The 25,940-nt window shown below is 49.8% G+C and overlaps 1 gene segment (V, D, J or C); it reads right to left on the bottom strand.

Moving 5' to 3' along the window:
* Nucleotides 1-12,403: 12,403 nt before the first annotated feature.
* LOC114510159 lies at nt 12,404-25,424 on the bottom strand. The segment is given in 2 exon segments: nt 12,404-12,774; nt 25,350-25,424. Coding segments are annotated over 2 exon segments (417 nt in total).
* Between the last annotated feature and the right edge of the window lie 516 nt (nt 25,425-25,940).

Here is a 25,940-nt window from a genome sequence, read left to right as displayed (position 1 = left end):
CTGGGGGAGGCCCAGAAGGCATTCCCAGGGGGTTCAGGTCAAGCCGCACTGAGAGGGACATTTGGGCCACTACAGAGAGTTGTTTCACACAAGTAGGATCTGAAGCCACACAAATAGCCAAACCTGTACCAGGGGATGGGAAAGAGGGAGAGGGATGTGCTCCTGAGGGGCCATGTCCAGGATCCCCTCAGCAGCTCACCTGTGCAGAGAGAAGGGTGAAGGGGGAGAGACACCAGGCCAGAGAAAGACCGTCCCAGACAGGAAGAGATGGTTTCCTGACCCACTACCGTGTGACATAAATCCCCCACACATCTCTGGTCCTCATTCAAATGTTTTATCAGATGCATCTTCTCCAGCTGAATGTCCCCAAACGCTGCATGTCTCCAGCCTCACAGACACCTGGCCATGACCCTTTTCACGGTGCAATGAAGAGAAAGGCAGAGATTACAGATCTTGCCTTACTGATGGAAGAGCCCCCTTTTTAAAATCCTCACCTGAGCATGTTTATTGATTTGAGAGACAGAGGGAGAGGGGTGAGAGAGAGAGAGAAAGAGAAAGACATTGATGTGAAGAAGAAACATTTGATGTGTTATCTCCCATACAACCAAACCTGCAACCTAGTATGTGCCCTGACCAGGAATCATACATGCAAGTTTTCTTCTGCATAGGATGATGCTCCAACCAATTGATCCACCTGGCCAGGGCATGAGGGAGCTTTTTGCTGACATCCAGGTGCACATGGAGAGGTCACACACAATCATATTTCAATATAGAGGGGATTCTGTTGGCTTTGCATGTCTGGAACTAGAGAAACCTGCTTCCCCTGAGCCCCAGGAGGAGAGAACAGATGCCTACAAACAGTACACAATGGGCACAGGAGACGGAACTAAACTCACTCTTGCAGCAGTTTCCTGGGAGGTGAGCCTAGGTCGCGCTGGACCCACTGACCCGACAGAAGCCCTCAGCCCACCCAGGCCTCTGATCCAGGCCTAGACCCTGGTGGGCACAGGAGGGTTCAACCCCCTTCTTCCTTGTCTATCATGCCCCTGGGGGTTACACAGCCCTGAGACCTGATTTAGGCCTGTACAGACATAAGCAAGCTAAGAAGATATTAACAACAGAGAAAGAAAATTTTTAACTGCAGAGAATAGGAAAATAGTTGTGCAGCCATGGGTCTTAGGAAAAGAGTTTCCCACTGAACAGTGACAACAAATGCCACCTGAGTCTGACTTGGTCTCAGGCACATCCAGGGTGACAGCCACAGGCAGAGAGAGCACAGCAAAGGTTTTAGTCTCACTTCCCCATGACTCTGGAGCACCGTGTAAGTACTACTGCTGCCCCATGTAGCACAGTAATAGTCGGCCTCGTCCTCAGGCTGCAGCCCAGAGATGACCAAATGTGCAGTGTTGACCGAGGTGTCTTTAGATCCAGAGACTCGACTGGGGACCCCAGGTCCCAGCTTCTTGTCTGAGTCTGAGTAGTAGTACAGGAAAAATCGGGGAGTGCTCCCTGGCTTCTGCTGGTACCAGTACATGTTTTGACCACCAACATTCAGGTCTCTGCTCAGGGTGCAGGTGAGTCTGGCTGTGGCTCCAGGAGATGCAAACACAGAGGGCAGCTGAGTCAGCACAGGCTGGGAGAGGGAACCTGCAGACACACAGACACATGGAGTGAACAGAAGGTCAGGGTGCGGGTGCTGTGGGTCTCTGGGGCCCGTCCCTACCTGTGCAGTGACAGAGCAGCACGAGGAGCAGGGGGGCCCAGGCCATGGTGAGCAGGCTGCTCCTCAGTCCACACAGCTGGGGCTGGGCTGCCCAGGCCTCTCTTATCCCCTCCCAGCTGGCTGCATGGAGGAGGGGCTGCTCATGCAAATGAGTCCCCATCCTTTGCATTTTTCCCAGGTTCACCCACAGGGTCTGGAGCCCTTACTGGGGGAGGCCAGCCTGACACATTGGTTTCCCCTGGGTAAGACTGGGAAGGAAGTAGTGGTTGGAACCACACTGAGGGACACGTGCAGGGAACTGATCCGAGTCCAGAGAAAACAGGCCCTGCCCTGTCCTCACAGGAATCAAAGTGCCCAGGACCAGGACTCTAGTCCCTGGAGGGCTGCCTAGCCAGGAGCTCCTTTTTTTCAGAGAGGGTCTTGTGGCACCCTCTGCTGGTCCCCAGGCAAACTGCCCCTCTTTCAAGCTGATCCAAAGTCTAGTTTTCCCCTGTCTGCTTGGTTCCTGTGTTTCCAACACATTTGAGTCATTGGTACAGGGGACAAGAGTCATCCTTACAGGGAATGATGCGGGCACAGTACTGGCATGACCACCATGGATTCGGGAACATATGACTCCTGACCCAGGAGAGCCTGAGGACTACTGGAGAGTGAAGCCACACGAGGGGAACAGAGACCAGAGTGGATATGGGATGGGGACCAGGCCAGAGCCTGGATCACTGCAGCAGGAGGACCTGGGGCCCAGGCAGAGGAGGGTGGAGGAGGCTCCAGAGGATCACTGGGCCTGAGGACTCCCTGGTGTCTCCCACAGGAGTCAACAGCTAAGACAGTGGGTGTCTTACAGAGCCTGCCTTACAAGCATGTGGCTAGAGCAAGGTGGGCAGTACCTCCGTGGATGCAGGAGCCCATGTCAGCAGAAGGGCACAGCCCCTGTCCTGAGGGTGGGACACAGCATCACAGTCCCTAGTGGTGGCCTTGGAAGTGCACCACTCAGATTTCCTTCCCAGACACCCTGCAGGGGAGAGCAGAGGCCACCTGCAGTGCCACAGCCTCACTGAGGCTTCAGGCAAAGAGGGGCAGCACAGAGGACTAGAGCCCAGCTTTCCTGCTGGAAGCTGTGTCCTCTAAGGGGCCCCCCACCTGCAGGAGACTTCCAGGCACTCAGCCTGCCTGAGTCCTCCCAGACCTGCGCTGTGGTCAGAGCTCTTCCTGCCCCACCCCTCCTCCTCTCCCCTTCCTGGGGCAGCGCTGTCCATGGTGACTCTCCCTCCCCCATCCCTTCCGTCTTTCCTGCACCAGCTTTCCCACCTCCAAGGTCACTTCTCTACTCCTTGTTTGTCCTCTACTTCTCAGAGTGCATAACAAAGAAATTCCAGATCAGAGAGAAATCAGCCCACTAGAAAAACATGGATCTTTTGTTAATTAATATATTTAATTGATTTGTTCATTCATTCAGTTAAATTATATCATTTAAAATTCACACACTGCATTAATGTATATGTACACATATTTATATGCATGTACACACACATCTATTACATATACATATATTTATGAACATGTACAGGTAAATATACACATTCACAAACACACAAATGCTTATATTTTATACCAGAGGCCCAGCACTGAGGTGCTGTCCCTTCTACAAACTCCTCTTAGATCAGGTTCAAGTCCAGAGCAGTGACAGTCCCTTGGAGGCCTGTCCCTGCTGTGCAGAACCAGGTTCTCTCCTTGTGTGCAGTTCTCCCCTCGTGGCCTGAGCTCTCCTCCTTGTGGATCCCCTGCCACCCAGAGAGGCAAGCAGGCTCTCCTGTCCAGGGACTGAGAGGTGGTTTAAAGGAAGGCCCTGCATGAGTTCCGAGAGGCTGATGTGTTATTCTTACTGTCTTTCAATGTTCCCGTGTCCTTGACCACAACTGTCATTCCCACGGCTCTTGCAGGGTGACTCCTGGGAACCTTTTCTTCAGGCAGAGGAGGCAGGTTTGCAGGGCGCCGTGCAAAACATGTTCTCCGGAGCATTTTACTTACAAATTCCTCTTGCTCTGAGCTGTGCTTGTTCCCAGTGGAGACTGATACATGGCAGATAGTAGGAGTAACTTTCACCAATGGAGAGTTCGAAAAAACATAAGGTTTCTGCTCAACAATGAGTGTTGTGGGGCCTGTTTGATAGAGAAATTTATATGCCCAGTCTACATCATGATTGTCCCAGAAAGGTCAACTCAGGAAATAACAAAAACAGAAGCAGGATAAAATAATGAAATCATTGTATCCATATACTAAATTAAAAATGAGAAAATAAAATAAACTGATTTTATGTGACTAAATGAATTGTGGGATGCTGTGGGCCAGACCCTGAAGTGATCTCAGTCAGGGGAGGGGTGTGGTGGGAAGACCACCTGGCTGCGTTTGGTGCGGTCTGCGTGTGTGCATATTCCTATGTGGTAGCGTGATTTTGACATTGTACATGCAACAACCCAGAATGTTTAAATGGATTCTCAAAGCTCAGTTCATCACGTATACACAGTCTATGGATTGGCTGTAATTTGGGGCGGTGTGTCCCAAGCCCCACACCAGGGATGAGTTGGTAGCAGGGGCTGCAGCCCCATCAAAGACTACACCCTCTCACAGGGACACACATTCAATCCACTCCCACAGCCCCAGCCCTCGCTTGGCCAACCTAGTTTCAATCTAAGTCTCATGTGCAGACCACCTGCATTGCTGTGGCTGAGACTCAAGGTGCTCTTGGTCCCGAGGCACATTCATCTCCAGCTGGGACCCTGGGAAACCGACAACCGATGTTCATAGAAAACACAGCCCTGGGCCCTGAGTGGTGGGGCCCCGTCCTGGGTCAGAACTCCACGGATCTTATTCAGGGACACAATTTAACTCATTTTGTTATGTAAGAATTACCCTTTCAAGCCCTGGCTGGCGTAGCTCAGTGGATTGAGCGCGGGCTGGGAACCAAAGTGTCCCAGGTTCGATTCCCAGCCAGGGTACATTCCTGGGTTGCAGGCCATAACTCCCAGCAACCGCACATTGATGTTTCTTTCTCCCTCTCTCTCTCTCTCTCTCTCTCTCTCTCTCTCCCCCTCTCTCTCTCCCCCTCTCTCCCTCTCTCTCTCTCTCTCTCTCCCCCTTCCCTGCCTAAAAATAAAATAAATAAAGTCTTTATAAAAAAAAAGAATTATCCTTTCTAGCCAAATTATATTTTTTCAATATATTAAAAAATCTAAGAATATACTCACATTGTTTTTAAATAAATCTGAAAAATAAGCATCTATAATATGCAAAATGTGCTTTTCTTTTCTCTTTTCTTTTTTCCTGTCAATGAGGTGAAACTCATTTCACCTCAGACCTTATGTTCCATATAGATGCTACTGCTATTTTTGGAACATAAGGTCATTGAATTCTACTCTTTCTGGACAAGGTCCTCCCAAATCATCTGTGACGTTTATTACTGTTCTCACAGGGAATGGGAGACAAGGCAGACCCTGTCCCTCACCGTTTCTCTGAGGAGGGTGGACATCAGGCTGCCTTGAGAGCACAGGAGTCTGGTCACGTGATCCACATGTCAAGGAACCACATTTGTCCCCAGGCTCCTGACAGCAGGGAGCTATGTCTTGGCTCCCCGTCTGGGTGTCTCTGCCCGCCGGGCTCCGCTGCAGGGCAGTGAGCAGTAGCTCGGCCTCTCCTTCAGGCTGGGCTCTGGGGAGGGTCAGGGCAGCTTTGCCTCACAAGTGGGAGTCTGAGAACCAGGCAGGGCTTCAGGGGAGTTTATTGCCTGTGTCATAAATCAGTGTTCTGGGGGCTTGCCCAAACTCCTGTTTGACCATCTACCAACAGTGACCATTGGTGATGGCTCCTGTGCTGGGGCCACAGGTGACAGTGACCATCTTTCCTGGGGACACAGTGAGAGCTGGAGAGTTACCACAGCCTGAGAAGTTTACGTTTAAATGAAAAGAGAAACACATCAGGAACGAAGGAGAAAAGCACAGGGATCCCACCAAAGGCCCCCATCCCGGCAGTGAGTGAGGAAGGGGAGAAGAGGCCAGGTCCAAGCACAGACTTTCCACAGTCCTCTGGCCTCAGGCTGATGCTGGTCTCTCAGGTGTCCCTCTCCCTCTTTCTCCAGCCTCTGGGGTGAAGGGTGTGTTTGGTGGGGCATTATGCAAATATGAGCCCACAAACACCCTCATTCTGGGTCGTCTGCCCAGTTTGTAGCTCACTGTCAGGAGGAGGCTGGGGTGGTTGTGAGCTCTGAGTCTGTCCCTTGAGAGGATGCACCTGCTGTCACTTCTAACTCAGGCCATGAGCATGGGGCCAGGGTCCAGCATTTAGAATCACTGCAGTTGTTCCAGGCCTTGCAGCTCTGAGAAGATCCACAGCGCCCCCTGGTGACCTTCTAAACAGAATGTTAATTGTAGAAATTCAGCAGAACACAGGGCTAGTAGGACAGGGTTGGGTTTTCTTGAAGTCCCTTCCCCTCTTCCCTCCTTCTTTCCTGTCACCCTGTGTTCCTGAGGGCCAATTCAATGCCAACAAGGATCCCCAGTGTCAGGTACTGTCAAGAGGGAAACTTTACTCGGTACCAACAACAGTGATACAGCATGGCTATGGAAACAGCGCTGCTGTGGACCAGCCCAACTGGGATGCAGCAGAGCTGTGAGAACAGTGGAGGTGCAGAACAGCTTTGGGAACAGGGGGTCCTGGGCCAGACCACTCTGGCTAGACAGCTCTGCTTGGTTCCTCTATGTGCCCACTTTGTGCCACCCTTGTTACTCCACTCTGCACTGGTCGGCTTCACTCTGCTCTGGGGAGACCACTTCGGTGTTTCAGCTCAGCCATGAGACAGTCTTCATTCTTCAGGGGCAAGTGCACTCTCTGGGACACAGGGAGTCCAGATGATCTGAACAGGAGCCTCTGATCCCTGGTCTCTCATTGGTCCATCCTCATGCACATCCTTGCATTTTTCTTGGCCCAAAAGCCACTGCCCTGACTGGTCAGAATAGAGCTGCTGTGATTGGATGTGGAAAGCCTCCATGTTATTGTCTGAAACAGAATTCCAGAAAACCTCCCTAAGAGCTGGCTCAGATGGCAGAAACACAGGGCGGGCAGGTGAGGCAGCTTAGCCCAGAGGGAGGCAGTTCAGTAAGGAGGTATTTTGTATAGAGGTTGCTGCACAGGAAGGCTGCACATTTTAATGCATTCACAGCCAATCCAGGAATCTAACTGTGCCATGAACTTACAGAAAGCAAGCATACACACAAATACACTGTATATATTTCAGAGGAATATATAATCACTGGAGTAACTGTGCAAGTTACTCCAATGGCACATGGAGAAGAGGCACTGGTTAGAACCAGGGCCATGGAGCCAATCACCGTACCGTGCAGACCATTTTCACCCTCTCTCCTTTCTTCTGCTCCTTATTATCGGATACATAATACATTTTCTCCTTTAAACTTAATTTGTATTGACTTAACCTGAAATTTCCCAATTGAGACATTTAGGGAGAGGAAAAAATGAGGTAAATCATAATATCACATGTATCCTTCTTCGGGCTCAGTGCTGGAAGCCTCGGGGCGTCATGCAGTGACACAGCCGCAGCCTCTGACCTGTCCCGGCACGGGGGCAGCCAGCCCAGGTATCAGCGGTCCTGGGAGCCAGTTCTGAATAAGATGTGTCCTCAGGTATGATCACCCCCAAGAGCTAGAAAAAAGAACATATATTTTTTAAAAATTCCTTCTAAATTCTGGTTGTACTTTGAAATCAAATAATAATAATAATAATAATAATAGTTTAATATTTTAAATGTTTATTAGTGTTCCTGGATTTTTGAATGACTATTGGAAAGAGATTTTGCTCTGAGATGTTAATCTGATTGAATTTTAAGCAGAAATTCTCAGGAAAGATTTCAGACAAATAGCAAAGGAGGTACTTTTCAAACTTTAATAAGTATATAAAAATCTCATGAAGGGCTTGTTAGAACAATCCTCGCAGCAAACACAGGTGTCTGTCTCTGTGGGTCTAGTCTGGGGAACTGCATTCCCGGCCAGCCCGAAGGTGAGGCTTCCATTTGAGTGGGAAACAACAAATGTATGTGGTTTGAGCATCAAATGAATGAGAGAAAACCTGTTACTGCCCTTTAAACAGAAGAGTCTTCCAGGAAGTAGGGGGATCTGAGACTCGTGGATGGTTAATATATTTGGGGTCCAGGTCCTCCCCAGGCATCACCCTAGAAAGAAGGGGAGACAGAAAACCCTGCCTTCACGGGGTCACATGGAGGAGAAGGACACACCCTGGGAGACAGGAGGAGGCACATGGAGATGAGGCACTGGATAGAAACCAGGGCCAGGGAGCCAATCTTTATACCATGCAGACCATTTTCATCCTCTCTCCTTTCTTCTGCCTCTAAGGGTTCAGCCCTTCTCAATTATGTGGAGATTTTAGATGTACTTCTCCACGAGTTCACATCACCATGTAAACATTAATATTACTGTCCACACACACTGCACAGTAATAGTTGGCCTCATCCTCAGGCTGGGCCCTGGTGATGGTGACAGGGGCTTTGTTCCTAGACAGGGATGATCCAGTGAAGTGATCAGGGACCCCAGAGGACCAGCTGTTTGTGTTGTAGATGAGCCTGTGGGGAGTCCTTGCCTGGAGTCTGCTGGTACCAAGTAGGGTTGTTAAACCTAGAGAGATGCCCAGAATTAAGGCCACAGGTGGGTGTGACTGTCCTTCCTAGAGACACAAATAATGAAGGCTCCTTGGTCACCACAGTCTGAGATACACACCAAAACCAACGACAGAAAGACAGTTATTGTTGAGGGAGAGAAGGGTCATTCTGCAATGGTGCTTATATTTGCTCCCAACTCCTACAGTGCAGAGTCCCTTCCTCTGACCTCAGCTGTAAGCAAGGAGCCCAAGCAGGGGCACAGTCCAGGCCATGGTGGGGACACTCACAAGACAGAGCCTCCTGATCCTGGGCTGGAGGGTGGTGTCCTTGGGGCCTTTTCATGCCTCCTGGGCCCATTAGGAGGAGGAGATACATCATGCAAATCAGGTTCCCCTCTCCTGTCCTGCCCTAGTGTCACCCTGATGTCCCCTGGGGATCATCTAAAAAGAGGGAGAATCTGGCACCTCACACAGACCAATGACCACACAGTGACTGAGATGCCCTGTGTGCTGGGCAGCTGAGGTCTTCCTTCCAATCTGCTTCCTCATGACTCTCATGACCTTATTCCTGAGAGTCTTACCTGCAGTGGCTGAGGCTGAATGATGAGATTCATGTGTTTACCTTTTGGCCCCAACGATCTAGTTCATTTCAAATCTAACCCTGATCCTGAGAACATCTTCTTCCTTCCTCAGTGAGAACTCTTTCTCTTCCTTGGAAAGCCTTAGCAGTCATTCCCTCCTCCTGAGTGAGTCCCCAGGACCATCAGAGCTCCTGTGTCTGGGGTATAGAAGGAGTTTCTACCTCTGATGACATCTTGTAACCTCTCTCCTTTAGCATTGGGGGACTAGCCCTAAACTGCATACTGACAGGCTGTACCACCAGCCTGGGGAGTGGAAACCACCTGTGTCCTGGGAAGCCATGACCCTAGGGGGTCTCTTCAGTGTAACTGTGGGTTTTGAGGAGCAAAGGTCAGAGTGTCACCATGAAATTATGAGACACCTAGCAACATCACATGTAACAAAATAAGAAGATACTTGTCTCGTGACCAGAAATATAAAAAACCCAACACTCTATTGGAACAAGTTGGGGTTGATATAATAGAACATTTTAAGACTGATTCACTTTCTCTACCTGCTGCTGTGGTGCAGAAGGAGTGGACAGAGTGGACAAGGGGTTTGTGATGCAAGAAAAATGACCAGGAAGAGAAAGTGTCTCAGGTGACAGGTCCTGGCTGGTGTGGCTCAGTTGGTTGGAACATTGACCTGTGCTAGGAAGGTTGTGGGTTCCATTCCACTTCCAGGTGCCTGATGGGAGGCAACCAATCGATGTGTGACTTTCCAATTGATGTTTCTTCCTCTTTCTCAAAGCCCTGAACAATGTTCTTGGATGAAAATAAAAACATATTAAAATCTCTCAAGTAATTGGAAATGAGGAATCACACAACTGGTGTTTAGCATACTTGAAATAAAAATATGATTTGCTATTCATTTTGAAATTGTTGTGAAGTTTTGAGTTTAATTAAATGTGTATGACTTTTTTCTTTAGCTTTGTATTTTAGGAGAGTCCCAACCTAGTTAACATGAAATATGCATACTAAAATATTTCATGATTATACAACTATAGCTCTGATAGTGTAGATTATCACTAAAAGTGTAGATATAGGAGTATTAATACAAAATAAAATAAAAATGACAAGGCTGAAAACACAAACAATGTCAGTGTCCCTAAGTCCCTAGAATATATAAAAAATAAAAAATAAAATAATAAGAAGAAAACAACTGATATGATAACAGAAAAAATGGGCTAATGAAATTATAACACATTTCATCATGAGTCAATTGGAAGCCATATCAAGAAAAACGATCCCTGAAATTTGTTGCCCATACAGATGTCTTCAGGCATTTTCCAGACACCACAAGTCAGTTAGTGTGTCCGTGAGACAAACAATGTGGGAATTAAGAGCCCATCAATTCCTATGGAGTGAGGAGAGTGGTTAGACTAGACGGGAGAACACACCAGGGGTGCCCCAGAAACCCCTCACATGCAAGAAGGAGACTGAGCAGGTCTCCCTGTAGACTCTGGGGGAGCTTTTCTCTCTGAAAGAACATGCTGGCCTCTTCACAGCTGTTCTCCCCAGGTTCTAGATCCAACATCACCCAGACAGTGCACACATACCCTCGTCTCTGTCCGAATGTTACCAGGGAGACAAGGTGGATTTTGTTGATATAACACAGATTGTTGTTACTCATGTGCTGAATCATTTGTGCAATGATCACTGGTGATTATAAATGACATTTACTGTGAGGCTGGTGTTCTTTGAATAGTAAGATGAGAAAATATGTTGAGGTGACCTGCCCTCTATATCATTGTATGATTTTTATTAAACAAAGTCCTAGACACTGTGGATAGGAAACCCAGAAGCATCTACTCAAGGGCCCTAGAAAGAGAGTTAGAAGGGAGAGAAAGTTGAATGAGAACCACCTGTGCCCAGATACTAGTAGCAAAGGTCCCCTTCCCCTAATAATATTCCCCTGTCCCCTAAAGTGAAGGCTTCATTCATTGACTGAAAAGGTAAAGAGAGAAGTCCAGGACATGGTGGAGCTGCCCAAGACCTTTGGACTGAGACAGTCCCTGCCCAGGTGTCTCTGAGTAGTTGAGTAACCCCAGTGATTCTGTTTCCATTGGATCCCAGTAAGGAAGGAGACATTTCACCGAGCACCGAGGATAGAAAAAGGAGAGGCCCTGAGCCCCCTGGTTTCACAGTGCTCATGTCAGCAAAAACCAAAACCCAGCTGGGGTAAGACAGTCAGGGTTATAGCCCTGATGAGACAGGATGCAGAGTGGACAGCAGGTTTTACCTCACTTCTCTGGAACTGCAGCCCTTTGGTGGCAGGGCGTTGTCCTGAGCTACGTGACAGAGACCATCAGCCTCCTCAACAGGCTGGAGCTCAGAGCTGGGCCAGGAGGCCGTGTGCACACACCAGAAGGCAGAGATGAGGGCCGAACCCCAGAGGATTGTGAGCTAGAAGCTCTGTCCTAGCCCACAAGGTAGCAACTCTGTCTGGGACCCATGGACACCATTTCCATGGTGACCCCCAATGTGTTTGTTGCTCCTTGTGCAGGAAAACAAGCCTCAGATGTCAGCTCATCAAGCGCTTCACAGTGTAAGTGAAATAGGCAAATATCAGATAGTTCTTGCTCTGATATCCCATATCCCTCCCCACACCCTGGACAGGAAAGCTCCAGTGGGGTGTGAGAGGAGAGGAGAGCCCAGTCAGTGCCAGCGGGAAGCTGCTCAGGGATCCCACTCACAGGAGTCCCTGTGCTCCTGAGTGGTGTCAGCTGTAGGGAACATTCATCCATGGACCCATGTCACCCAGTTTTCCTTGATCAGGCTCAGTATTTTTCCAGCAATTGTGGGTCATCCCGCCACTGACTCATGTACCACAAAGAAGTGTTTGCCCCAGGCCTGGAATATTCCTTTCCCAAACCCTCCTCGGCCTGACTTCACAACCAAAGGCCCAGGTACCCAGCCAGGGGTCCAGGCTAGCTGTGTCCTGAGTCCTCACACAGTGTCTCACAGCTTAGTCCCTCGTCCCTGGGACACTGTGTGCCATGGGGGCTCTGAGCAGATGGGCCTAAAAGGGACAGGCAGGTCCCTGCTCAGAGCCCTGGCCCTGCAGAGTCTGTTCTGTGGAGACTGCCACCTGCTGAGATGTCCCCAGATCATAACAAAGAATAAACACAGAAAAGGCTCCATTGTTTCATTTCAAGAGGCCACGGGCAGCTCCCCAGGCCCCGGTTCCCACAGCGAACACCAGGCAGCTCTGCAGTGTCACCATGACCACTGTGTATTCAGTTTGGCCTCTGGGTCCCTGAGACTCTAGACATGGGATGGAAAACTGGGAGTAGACCCATCACAAACTAGAAGGTCCCCTGAGTACAGTTTACATACACAGAAATTATTTTAAAATGTTCCACTGTCTTGAAAGAAAACTGTGTTAGGCTGAGGTTTTTGTGTCACTTCCCCATCTGTGTGTGTCACTGTGAGAAGCACGACTGGGCCAGATCATACAGTAATAGTCGGCCTCGTCCTCAGGCTGCAGCCCAGAGATGGTCAGGAGCCCTGCATTGGCTGAGGTGTCTTTGGATCCAGAGAAGCGGCTGGGGACTCCTGAGCCCTGGTGCTTGCTTGAGTCTGAGTGATACCGCAGAAGATACCTGGGAGGGCTCCCTGGCTTCTGCTGGTACCAAGATATCGTATAGCTGCCAACATTGAAGCCACTGCTCAGGGTGCAGGTGAGTCTGGCTGTGGCTTCTAGAGATGCAGAGAGGGAGGGTGGCTGAGTCAGCACAGCCTGGGAGAGGGAACCTGCAGAAACACAGACACTTATAGGTGATGAGACAGACACCAGGGTAAAGTTTATCAAGATTCTGAGCAAGAGGGGTGTAATATTTGGGGATTCCTAGCTATCCCAGGCCCACCCCTACCTGTGCAGTGAGAGAGGAGCACGAGGAGCAGAGGGGTCCAGGCCATGGTGCACACAGCCCCTGAGCCCACAGTGGGGCTGGGCTGCCCAGGCTTCCTTTTCTCCCCACCCTCTGCCAGGGGAGGGGCTGTGCAAGCAAATGTGTGTCCACCCTGGGGCTACCCAGCCCCTTTTGAGCCCTGGTGCTGGAGCTCAGCTCACACCCGGGACAAAGGGGGATGGAGTTTGGTTTCACCCCTTGAGAGAACCCTGGGGGGAAGCACCTGCTCAGACCACACAAAGGTCCTTGCTCAGGGGACTGTACAAGGTGAGAGTGAGAACAGCTGCTGAGTCCCCAGTCAGAAGCACAAGCCACACCCTGAGGCCCAAGCTCCACTGAGTGAATGCTCCTCAGTGAGCAGCTACAGGGGGACTCAGGACAGTCCTACAGCACCTCCTGCTGGTCACAGTGCACACACCTCCCCATGGCCCAAAGTCCTAGGACCCCAGCTGCTCCCTGCACCTCACCAGGTCGCTCTTTCTCATCAGACACCTGTGGTCAGATTTCTAAAAATGGACCTAGCGTATGATGCAGATCATCTACTTCTGGGTATTTATCTCAAGCAAAGGAAAACACTAAGTCAAAAAGATACATGTTCCCCCATGTCCACAGCAGTATTATTTATAACAGTCAAGTTATGGAAACAACCTAAATGTTCATCAGTGGATGAATATATATGAATATTATTCATTCTAAACATAGACAGAACTTCAGGATGATAAGCCAAGTGAAGTAAGTCTGACAGAGGGTGACAAATACCAGACAAATACATTTATAAGTGGAATTTAAACAAAACAGAAAACCCAGAATAAAAAATGAATCCACAACCAAAATGAACCAAACCAAAACCAACCAACCAACAAACAAACGAAAAGTTCACAGACACAGAGAATGGACTGGTTTGCCAGAGGCTGGGAGTGGGAGGTGGGAGAAACCCGTGTAAGAGGCTAAAGGGCACGGACTCCCAGCTGGAAAAGGTAAGACCGTGAGCAATGGGGACCTGACCGTTTGTGTTGTTTGGTCCCTCCTCCTTCTAAATCCCCTGCAGTGAGTGACTGTCACTAGGTGCCCAGGAAGGGAACTGCTGTGTCTCACCTCTTCATAACATAGGTTTTTCAAATCTCATGGATAGTTTCTGCATGTCTATAACAAGTAAGTTTGGGGAAGGAAAAAATCCAACGTATGCATCAAACTGTCTAATGATATTGAATTCACTGTTTCCCAATAAGAATGTCTATTTCACAGTTGGGCAACTAATTCTTTTTTGTGAATTATAGAAATTCTCAGGGCATTGAAAACATCAATCAAGTTTTTAAAATATATTTTTGAAGCACATCTACATGTGCTTCAAAATTTTTACATTAAAAATCCCCGTGATTACCCTCTGAATTATGGAGACAGTTTTCTTTCTTATGATTCGAATTCCCAAACCTAGAAAATAGCTGACAACCCATGAGAGTCCATTTCATGGCTCAGGGACACGGCACGTGCAGCTCAGAGAGGCAGTGATTTTGGCATACAGTCATGAAGTATGGAGATTTATTAATCGATTCAAGTAAAGTATTACTAAACTTATACATCTAAAGAGCACACCGTAAATAGCTACCTTACTATCAAAATCTGTGAAGAATTTAGAAATGTGGTGCAGTAGGCCACCTCATACTGTTGAAACTGCGACCCTGTGGCCGAGCCCACACACTCTCCCAGGCGCCGGCACAGCCGACATCCGATGGGCGAGGCCCTTCTGAATCCTCTCTGTTTCCAGGCCAGGCTGTCTCTGCTTTATGCATGCAGTCTGTTTCCTGCTAGGTAACTGAGATATCTGAATAACAAAACATAACTTCAAGGCCCCTCTAGTTCACAGGCAGGAATGTTACTACATGACAAATGTCTGCTGGTTTTGAGTAGAATTGGTGGCATGCATGAGAGAAGGACACAGGACTTAAGAATACAGACAGAGACGTGTCACTGTGTGCAGGCGTCAGCAAGGGAAATGGAGAATGGCCATCAGACATGACCAGGGCGTCTGTAGCTGTGGGTGTGGGATCTGCTGAGTTCCCTCCCAAACAGCTCACCAGAAAGCACAGGCCAAGAAGCGGTCAGATGTGGATTATTTGTTGAAAAGCAGCTGCTGTTTCTCTCTCAAATGAGGAGGAAGGAAGGAGGAGTTTTAATAAAAAGCAACAGGAATGGGGAGGAGGGTGTATACGGAGTCATATGGAAACTTAAGGGTCACACTGAAGCTCAAAAATATGTTTACTGATGTTTTCTTTTACTGTAGATATGTTAGGTGCTAACATACACCAGTGTCACCGTGACCACTTTGTGTTCAGTTTGGCCTCTGTGTCCCTGAGACTCTAGACGTGGGGAGGAAAACTGAGATTCGACCCATTGTAAACCAGAAGGTACCTGTGAGTATATTTACATGCACACAAATTATGTTCATACGTACAAAAATTCAACTGTCTTCAAAGAAAACTCTGCTAGGTTAAGGTTTTTGTCCCACTTCCCCCTCTGTGTGTGTTACTGTGAGGAGCATTATTGTACCCGATCATGCAGTAATAGTCGGCCTCGTCCTCAGGCTGCAGCCCAGAGATGAGCAGGAGCCCCGCATTGGCCGAGGTGTCTTTGGATCCTGAGAAGCGGCTGGGGACCCCAGAGCCCTGGTGCTTCTCTGAGTCTGATTTATACCACAGGAGATACCGGGGAGGGCTCCCTAGGTTCTGCTGGTACCAGTTTACGTAGCTGACACCAACACTGAAGCCACTGTTGAGGGCACAGGTGAGTCTGGCTGTGGCTCCCAGAGATGCAGAGAGGGAAGGCGGCTGAGTCAGCACAAGCTGGGAGAGGGAACCTGGAAACACAAACATTCACAGGTGCTGGGGCAGGAATAATATTTAAGCTGCAGAAGGATCTAGGCCACAGAGGTGACAGAGGATTGGTGGGTGACCCTGGGCATCCGAAGTCTCGCCGTACCTGTGCAGTGGGAGAGAAGCACGAGCAGGAGAGGGGTCCAGGCCATGGTGCAGGCAGCTTCCTGGGGCCCCAGATGAGGTCTGAGGTGGGCCGGGCCTCTTTTATCTCCCCCATTGGCTGGGAAGAGGAGGAGCTGTTCACTCTTATTTGTTTCCCCCGATGATGATGAACCTTTTCCACCCTGAGAACCAGCTAAGTAAGAGCCTAGCTGATTGGACAGAGGAGATGATGGGTGAGACTCGGTTTGCCCTCTGGGAGGGTCCAGGACAGAAGCAGGTGCAGGGACCTTATACACACCAGTGAGCAGGAGGCTCTGCCCAGCCCAGTCACAGGGTCCCCATCAGTACCCACAGGCCCCAGGGCCCCAGCCGTGGGCAGTCAGGGAGTTCACTCAGTGGGAGGCACCCACTGTCTGGCCTTGGGGTCCCACAGCACCCCTGCTGCTCAGTGCTCAGAATTCATCTGAGGATGGAAATGATGTTGGGGACACTGCCCTGACACTGGTCACTGTCAGTTCACAAACATCCCTGGTGACACCATTTGTTATACTGCCAGTCTCTGATGTAAATAAACAACATTTTCCAGTGTAGAGTTTTGGTGTATAAGGAGACAGAGAGGTGGAAATCAGGACGACTGTACAGTGTGGCCGAAGCTGTGGGAGGGGAGAGCGCAGATGCAGGTGCAGAGGGGCCTCCCTCCCTCACCTTCAACGCTGGTGCAGGGAGACCAGAGAGGTCCCTGCTGTCCTCAGGGTTCTGCGAGGGGATGGATGTTGGAGGGATGATGAGGGAGCAGGGAGCAGAGGCATCATGAGAGCTGAGGGACATGGGCGTGGCACAGACTCATGGCTTTAGGTGAAGATGTAGGGAAATCCCCACAGTGAAATACACCGGGAAGACAGAGATGGATCACATGACCCAGGAAAAGGGGACTATCAGGAAAATGGCTCACAACTCAGAAATGCAGATTCTAGCTGGGCAAGAGTTCATGACCCAAGAAGATGTGTTTTGGTTGGTCAGGTCACTGAGCTGGCTGGCTGGCTGAGTCTCTGGGAAAAGAAGCTGGGGCGGAGCCATGTGTCAGAAGGGAGAGAAAGGGAGAGAGTAGGAGAAGGTGGGCAGAGGGAGAACTGAGTCTCCTTTAGGAAATACCAGATGGCAAGTCCAGGTTGACGTCTGAAATCTCGACGTCCTCCTTTGGAGGGTTTCTGTAATTGGAATCATGTTAATGTGTAGATTTTGGTCACTGGAGAAGAGATATGCAAAACTGTTACTTTTATTACCCTTTAAAACAGGAATTATTATATCTGCAACACACACACAATTTGCATCATTGGCCACATATTGGTGCAATAACTATACTATGCTTTAAAAATAGATTTAAAAACCATTCACATTCCTACTGGTCCTCTAAGTAAAATATGAGTTACACGTAATTTACAAAACACGTTCATGCTCCATTTGTATGAAACTCATGGGCGAAACTTTCTAAAGATTATTTTGTGACATGCTGAGGTAGTCACAGAGATAGTGAAGTGGATTTTCATACAGAATCTGTTTACACTGTGCTGACTGAGTTCTGAGTAACAACAGCTCAGTAAATTACTTTTCCTAGATCCTTGAGTATTTAGCAAAAACCACTAAAATTCTTTGCTGAACTGGTATTTCCCCAGAAATACACCCGGCACACACACTTCTTTTCTGACAACAGGCTGGAGATGATTCCCATTGGCTGACTGGTGGAGGAAGATGAGAACATGAGGGAGAGTCTAGAACTTGGGGCAACAGCTGACCTGAGGCCCGAGGACAGAACATCACAGGATAGGTACAGAACGATGGTTCCAGAAGGACAGGGACATAGAGAGCCAAGATGGGGGAAACCAGGAGAGTCCAACTATGGCTTTCACAGTGGACTTTAAGTCTTGAGGGGCAGAGTGACAGTGGTTTTAGTGTCAGGCCAAGTTCAATGTCACTCTCTGTGACTGGACATTGACAGGCAGACATTGTCTGCAATGACCCAGAAGTTTCCGAGGGAGAAGCTGCTTTGTGGTGGGAGCAGGAGGAGACCCCATGTGGAGACGGCAGACAGAATGTTGTCTTGGGTGCTGGCCTCTGTCTGGCCCTCTCCCCCAGAGGGGCAGGAGGAAGAGAGCTGCCCAGGGACAGTGTGCAAGGGACTGCCTGGGAGGGTTCTTAAAATTCCTTTACCTTCTTACTGCCTCGGGGAAGAGAATATGCTTAATGATGTGCTGTACAAATGAACCAGTGAAACATGCCATGTAAATTATATCTTAATAGAGTTATGATAAAGAATATGAGAAGAATCAGCTGCCAGTAACTCTTTGGGTGGGTTTTTGCTCACAAAGTCAGACCCTTGGAATCAAGATAAATCTTTGTTTATATAACACCCATTCTACTAGCATGTGGAGAAATTTCTGTGTCTATGCTCATCAATGATGATGTCCTACAACTCTGAAACATCATAGTCTTTGGTTAGGTCAGGGCCCTGCTTTCTCTGTCATCAGTAAATGAGACAGACTCTGAGCCTCTCTTTAAGCCCTTGGAATAGCTGTGTGCGTATTTGGGAGAACTGTGTCACTGTACCTTCTGACCCAGACTTATTATTAGAGAAGATCACTACTCACTCATTTTACACACAGACACACTCATGTGCACACACACACCCACACCTGGACAATGTGCATAATGGCAGGGTTAGCACTATCCAACCCTGGATGCTGGAACTGTGGACAGAGGGTGGTAGAATGAATTACAACCCACTTCCTGTGTCCAAATGACAAATGTACAGAGCAGAGACAATATCTCCCATGGCCATCCTTCATTTCTCCCCATTGAAAGCCCTTGTCCAGGAAGTGAGGAGGGTGAGGAGCAGAGGGAATTGGGTCAGATGAGGAAGCCCCAGGGCTCTGCCTGCTCAGGCCTCCTTGTTGGACCTGAGATTCTCCCGTCTCCAAGTGTCTGATATCCCGTGTCCCTGAGATGCATAGGCCAATTCATGCAAATTTGCCCCTGAGGTGTGGCTGCACGTCTATCTGTACCCGGACATCAGGCTTCAACAACAGCTCTAGGAAGTGGGGAGAGTTAAATGAGAGGCAAGAGGGTGATTCAGAGCTGAGTGCTGCTGTGGCTCCCAGGATTCCTCAGGCCGAGGTGCCCATCACAGGCCGATTCCACATTCCCTTCCTGTCTCCTGCTGCTCACAGGAGAGGGTTGGCCTCATGCTGCCCATTCAGTTCTCAGTAAGTAGGAAACCACTACTGCACTGTAGACATTATCAGTGAAATGTGTGGCGTGGGAGCTCTGTAACAATAAGCTCATGAGAAAACATGTGGGGGGAGTTACCTGTCACTATTAAAAAGGGGCCTCTGCTCACAAAGTATGACCCTCGAGGTCAGAAGCTCTATGTTCTGCCACATCACCCTCTTTATGGGTCACAGGCACCCAGGGGGGTGATCATGAGAACAGGGAAGGTTTTTGTCTCAGTTCCCCATGGGGCTGGAGCACTGTGTCATTGCTAATACTGTTGTCCCATGTTGAACAGTAATAATCAGCCTCATCCTCAGGCTGCAGACCCGTGATGGTTAGAGAGGCCGTATTGCCGGACTTGGAGCCAGAGAACCGATCTGGGATCCCTGAGGGTCGAGTACTTCCAATCATCACAGCTTTGGGGGCAGCACCGGGAACCTGTTGGTACCAGCCTACAGTATAGCTTCCAACACTGTTGCTTGTTCCAGTGCAGGTGAGGGTGACCTTCTGTCCCACAGACCCTGACACTGAGGCTTCCTGAGTCAGCCCAGACTGCGCCCAGGACCCTGGAACAGAAAAGTGGGGACACATGAGACGTGAGGTGAGGCTATTTCTCACAGCGTGTTCTCAGTCAGAGAGAAAAAGGGTGACCCAGGTGTGTTCCATAGTCAGTACTCTGGCTTCCCTCAGTCAGTCACCTGAGCAGTGAGCAAGGAGGGTGAGGAGGAGAGGGGTCCAGGCCATGGTGGAGGTGCCCACACTCTGCTTCTGAGACCACGAGGGAGAGAAAGGCACAAAGTCTCTCTTATGTTTTCCCCTTGGGGGAGGGCAGAGAGGACCCTTCATGCAAATTGTTTCCTCCTCCTGGGTCCCTGGGGATAAAGCTGGTGAAAGCTGGGTGGGGGTGGGGCTGTAGGATCCTCTGGGGAGAGGAGCTGTGCCTGAGAGGTCACAGCTGCTGATCCCCAGTGAGCACAGAGCAGAGGGCACTGGGCTCAGGCCCTGGTTTCCCCCCTGAGATCTCCCACAGTCTGTCAGGGGTGGGCCCACAGCACCCCCTGCTGTTTCAGAGTGCAAGCTCAGGTCTGGGATGCAGAGGCAGGAGCTTGCTTGGCAGAGAGAGAGTGAGATTTGGAGCTCAGTCCTGACTGGCACCCCAGGCACCCACACTGGGCAGGGGCTCCTCGTCCCCCAGGCTCCCCACTGTGCTGCAGGTGTCCCAAGCCTTGTTCCTTCTTCTAAACATGTGACCTTCTCTTCATGAGGTCTTCCTCCTGCTCCTTCTACCACCTAGATAATTATGTTGGTAGGACCATGCAGGTGCCTGAGTCCTGAACTGTTTGTGTCCTGCACTCAGAGAACAGATGGGCCAAGGGCATGCAGACCCGTACACACCCTCTATTTTAGGGCCTGGGGTGACCAGCTCCTCTCTCTCTCCTCATACTTGACTTCCCACCATGTCTCCCCAGTACCATAAACCCCTTCAATGGTCCCATTGTCACCTACAATGACTTCTGGGTCCACCAATAACCAGGCACAGGAGTTGTCTCCAGGAAGAGACCAGAATCATTCAGAAGTGAGATCTGGTTTCTTGTTGCTCCCCCCCCCAACAGCATCCTCATGAGACGGTCACAGAACTTCCCTCCCAGGACGCAGCCAGGTCCCCACAGTCCCTCAGCAGCCCACCAGGGTAAACGGGTCTCTCCCACCACAGGAGGCCTGCATCCAGACGGGATTGCATCTCTGGGGATGTGCAGAAGTGTTGAAGTTGCTACAGGAACGTTCAGTATGCTGACACTGATGTCCCCAGGGGTCCAGTTGAAGCCTCCCTCACTGATCACAGTGCACTCACATGCAGAATATCAGCACAGTGGACACAGACACAGTTTCCCCAGTGTCTGTAACTAATCAATGTGTGTGGTAACAATGCTATTAATATGAAGATATATAGTTCAATATATAAACCTGTATACATTTTTCCATCCAGTCTTGTCCACTCTCACTGACTAACTTCACAGGTGTGTATTGTATTCCTGTGAAGCCTCAATGCTTCCCTCTGAATAAGCCACAGAAACCCCCCTCTCCCCACATCGCACAGGGACCACACGGAAACCAGAGGGTGTCCGTGGCCCTGACAGGTTCTTGTTGGCTTATCACAGCACCAGTTGTCTGGAGCATGGTGATGTTTAATTGTGGCTCAGTAACTCATTTTAATTTAAAAAATAAGTCTGTGAATAGAAACAAAACACAAATATTTGCTGTCCTTAACCCATGGTTCACACATGTTCGCCCCTCTTGCATATGACCATGCTCATCCAACCAGGAACATGGAGCCGACCTAGACCCATCCGTACCCCCCACACTGACCTTCCAAGAAGGCCCTAGGACAGCGTTTTCCCAAGGAAACCATCTGGAATCTTCTCTACTGTCTTCATCTCCACTACACTCACCCAGATCTGGCCACTGTCTTCTTCTCTGGGATGGGACAGACTGACCCTCCCCTGTCTCCCTGCCCTGCTCTCTGTGTTCTCACTTCAGCTGGACATGGAGTGAGCAGACACCAATGTGTGCACGTCACTCCCCACTGATGGTCCTTCTGTGACTATGCTTTTCCTTCTCAGCAGCAGTCATCCCAGCAGTCTGGCCTCTTCTGCCTCTTCAGCTCTCCTGCCGCTTCCTAAGGAGCTCCTCCTGGTGCCCCTGCTCACTCCACTAACCCAATGCGTGGCCCAAAGCAACTTTCCCCTTGTATTTGCATAGGTAATACCTCCTTGTTAGCGATCTCACCTGTTATTATAACATTTTGCTCCTCACCCTTACATCCTTCTCACTCCTAATTATTTTGAAAATCACATATTGATCACCAGTCCTATTGATTGTGTGTTTTGGGCCCAATGCCCCACCCACCTTCAACCCCCAAACACACAGGCACCATCTCACATCGGATGCTGGTGTTTCACTTCAGTTTTCTCTCATGGCAAATCTTCTGTGGCCAGGAAGAAGCAGATACAGGACTTTAAGTACACAATTGGCATATTTTTGGTTTGGGTTGTAATTCAGAAGAGATTTAAAAGTCCTTCAGGTAAAAATTTATTTTTATCACATCCCTGGAGCATCCCAGTATTTTTCCCAGATTGAAGAATTCAGACCCCTCTTCTCCTTAAGACAGCCCCACAGCGCCCCCTGCAGGATCCTCATTACAATCTCTCCAGGTCCTGTGACCCATCCTGAAAAATGGAGATCCATGATTTGGACTGTTTTACTCATCACTCTGGACCTCACTGATTAGGGGCCCTGGGATAGTTGGTCACACAGTAAACAAGAGAGACTATTCTGTTTTCTCCAGGATGTGCCTGTGGGATCTTTCCAAAACCTTGAGTTTCTGGAAGCTTAGATTTCACTACAATGTCAAGTTTTTTAAATGGAATACCTCTCTTCACCTGAGGGAGAAAGTTAAAGCTTGAAAGGAAAGGAGGCGCATCCTAAATGTGCAGACAGACCACTGGCTCATGGAGGCTCAGAGTGCCCATGTGAGGGGCTGTCGATCCCCTGACAAGGGGGTGTGACTCCCTGAAATCCACCCTGTCCATCTTCTAAGACTCTCTTCTTCCTTGGGATTTGCCTATCGGTGCCTGTGATGGGGTCACATTTCTTAAAGTATTGACTACCTTTCCAAGTGTGTATGTAACACAGAGTGATGACCAGTTAAAAGCCACTCTGAGGTTGGTGTTGGGGCTTTTGGTCAAGATCTGCTACAGCTGCTTCACCGCCACACTCCCCAGGGATCCCCTGAGGTGGTCACTGCTCCAGCTGGGAGAACTGAGGCCGGCAGAGGAGGGGTCTGACACTGTCTTTATAAATTTAAAACCCACAAGGTGTTTCTAATCATTCAGAGCAGTAAAGAGCTCAAATCTCTTCTCCATCCTGTGTCTCCCAGCATTACTAAGGGTGCAGGAATCATGTGATACGGGACACAAGCTCATCACCACACGATCCGTGTCACTTGCTGCCAATACAGTGTCTCTAAGACAAGCAAGTAAATTTCAGCTGGTTCAAGCACCTGAACTCAGAATCCAGAGGGTATTATCCTCATTTGGCTCCACCTACAAATGCAAACACCCCAATGTCCTGTGGTGTTCCCCTATCAGGCTTTATTGGAGACATTTACTACAGTGGGTGTGGCCTTTCCATAGCCCTTCTCCAGTCTCCTGAGCCTTGTGAGTAGCAGATGTGGTCACAGTTAGGGGCAGCTGGTTGGATGTGGGGTCCCGCCTCTGGAGAAGCACTGCGCCCCCCACCCCCCGAGAGGCTCTCTCAGTAATAGATGATGTGGGTGAGAGGTAGCGCAGGGTCACGTGATAGAGGAGAGTCAGCAGCAGCCCTGGGGAGACACAGGGCGGGGACTCCAATCTGTGTCTATGGCACCTGGAGACTCTGCAGAGTGAGATCCCTGGGGGAGGCCCAGGTGGCATTCCCATTGGGTTCAGGTCAGGACACACTGAGAGATACATTTGAGCCACCTACAAAGAGTTGTTTCACACAAGTAGGGTCTGAGGCCACACAAATAGCCAGACCTGTCCTAGGGGACAGGAAGGAGGAGGAGGCATGTGCTCCTGAGGGGCCATGTCCAGGAACCCCTGAGCTGCTCACCTGTGCAGAGAGAAGGGTGAAGACAGGAAGACTCCAGGCCAGGACAAGATTGTCCCCAGGCAGGAAGAGTGGCTTCTTGAGCCATGGCTTTAGGACATAACTCCCCCACACACCTCTGGTCCTCATTCACATGTTTTATTGGATGCATCTTCTCCAACTGAGTGTCCACAAACGCGGCATGTCTTCAGCCTCACAGACATCTGGGCATGACCCTTCCCACAGTGGGATGAAGAGAAAGGTTTAGATTACAGATGCTACCTTAGTGATCGAGCAGTCTTCTTTATTCACATCCTGACCTGAGTGTGTTTATTGATTTGAGAGACAGAGGAAGGGCGAGGGAGAGAGAGAGACACTGATGTGAACATGAAATGTTTGATTTATTTTCTCTCATTAAATCAAAACTGCAAACCTAATATGTGCCCTGAGCAGGAATCAGACCTGCAAGCTCTCTGGTGCACAGGATGATGCTCCAACCCACTGAGCCACTTGGTCAGGGCATGAGGAGCCTTTTGCTGATATCCTGGTGGGCACAGAGAGGTTACACATAATCATATTTCAATGTAGGGGAGGTTCTGGTGGCTTAGCATGTCTGGAGCCAGAGAAACCTGCTTCCCCTGAGCCCCTGGAGGAGAAATCGGGTGCGAGAAACAGGCCACAATGGACAGGCAGGTGGAACTACATTCACTCTTGCAGCAGTTTCCTGGGAGACAGGCCTGGGGCATGATGGGCCAAAATACCCACCACTGACCCACCTGAAGCCTTCAGCCCACCCAGGCCTCTGATCCAGGCATAGGCCTTGGTGGGCACAGTAGGGTTCAACCTCTTCCTTCCTTGTCTGTCCTGACCCTGGGGAGTTGCGCAACCCCCAGTCCTGATTTAGGTCTGTGTAGACATGAGCTAGCTGAAAAGATTGCCCAGAGAGAAACAACATTTTTAACCTCAGACAATAAGTAAAAACCGCACATCCATGGGTACTAGGAAAAGAAATGCCCACTGAAGAAGGGACAACAAATGCCACCTGAGTTAGTCTTGGTCCCAGGCAGATAGCAAGTGGCAGCCACAGGCACAAAGTGCACAGTGAGGGTTTTAGTCTCACTTCCCCGAGACTCTGGAGCACCGTGTTAGTATTACTGTTTCCATCCCATGTAGCACAGTAATAGTCGGCCTCATCCTCAGGCTGCACCCCAGAGATGGTCAGGAGCCCTGCATTGGCCGAGGTGTCTTTGGATCCAGAGAAGCGGCTGGGGACCCCGGAACCCTGGTGCTTCTCTGAGTCTGATTTATATGCAAGAAGATACCGGGGAGGGCTCCCTGGATTCTGCTGGAACCATTTTATGTAGTAGCCACCAACAACAAAGCCACTGCTGAGGGTGCAGGTGAGTCTGGCTGTGGCTCCAGGAGATGTAGACACAGAGGGCGGCTGAGTCAGCACAGGCTGGGAGAGGAAACCTGCAGACACACAGACACGTGGAGTGAACACAAGGTCAGGGTGCAGGTGCTGTGGGTCTCTGGGGCCCATCCCTACCTGTGCAGTGACAGAGCAGCACGAGGAGCACGGGGACCCAGGCCATGGTGAGCAGGCTGCTCCTCAGTCCACACAGCTGGGACTGGGCTGCCCAGGCCTCTCTTATCCTCTCCCAGCTGGCCCCATGGGGGAGGGGCTGCTCATGTAAATGTGTGCCCATCGACTGCCTTTTTCCCAGGTTCACCCACAGGGTCTGAAAACTTTATTGGGGGAGGCCAGCCTGGCACACTGGTTTCCCCCTGGGTAAAGATGGGGAGCAAGTCCTTCAGGGACCACCCAGAGGGCCACATGCACAAAGCTGAGCCTGGTCCAGAGAAGAAATTCCTCACCCTGTCCTCACAGGAATCAGTGTCCAGTGCTGAGGGTTCCTGTCCCTGGAGGGCTACCTAGCCAGGAGCACCTGTTTTGCAGAGAGGTCTCGTGGCGCCCTCTGCTGGTCCCCAGGTAAACCACTCTTTTTCAAGCTGATCCAAAGTCTAGACTCAAGTGTCTCCTTGGCTCCTGTGTTTCCAACACTTAAGAGTCATCAGTACAGGGGACCAGAGTCGTCGTTACACAGGACCAAGCAGGCACAGTCCTGGAGTGACCATC

This window comes from Phyllostomus discolor, chromosome 13 (genome assembly GCF_004126475.2).
Source record: "Phyllostomus discolor isolate MPI-MPIP mPhyDis1 chromosome 13, mPhyDis1.pri.v3, whole genome shotgun sequence".
Classification (NCBI taxonomy): Eukaryota; Metazoa; Chordata; class Mammalia; order Chiroptera; family Phyllostomidae; genus Phyllostomus; species Phyllostomus discolor.
Note: the sequence above shows the minus strand (reverse complement) of the source record. Positions and strands in the feature narration are given on the sequence as shown.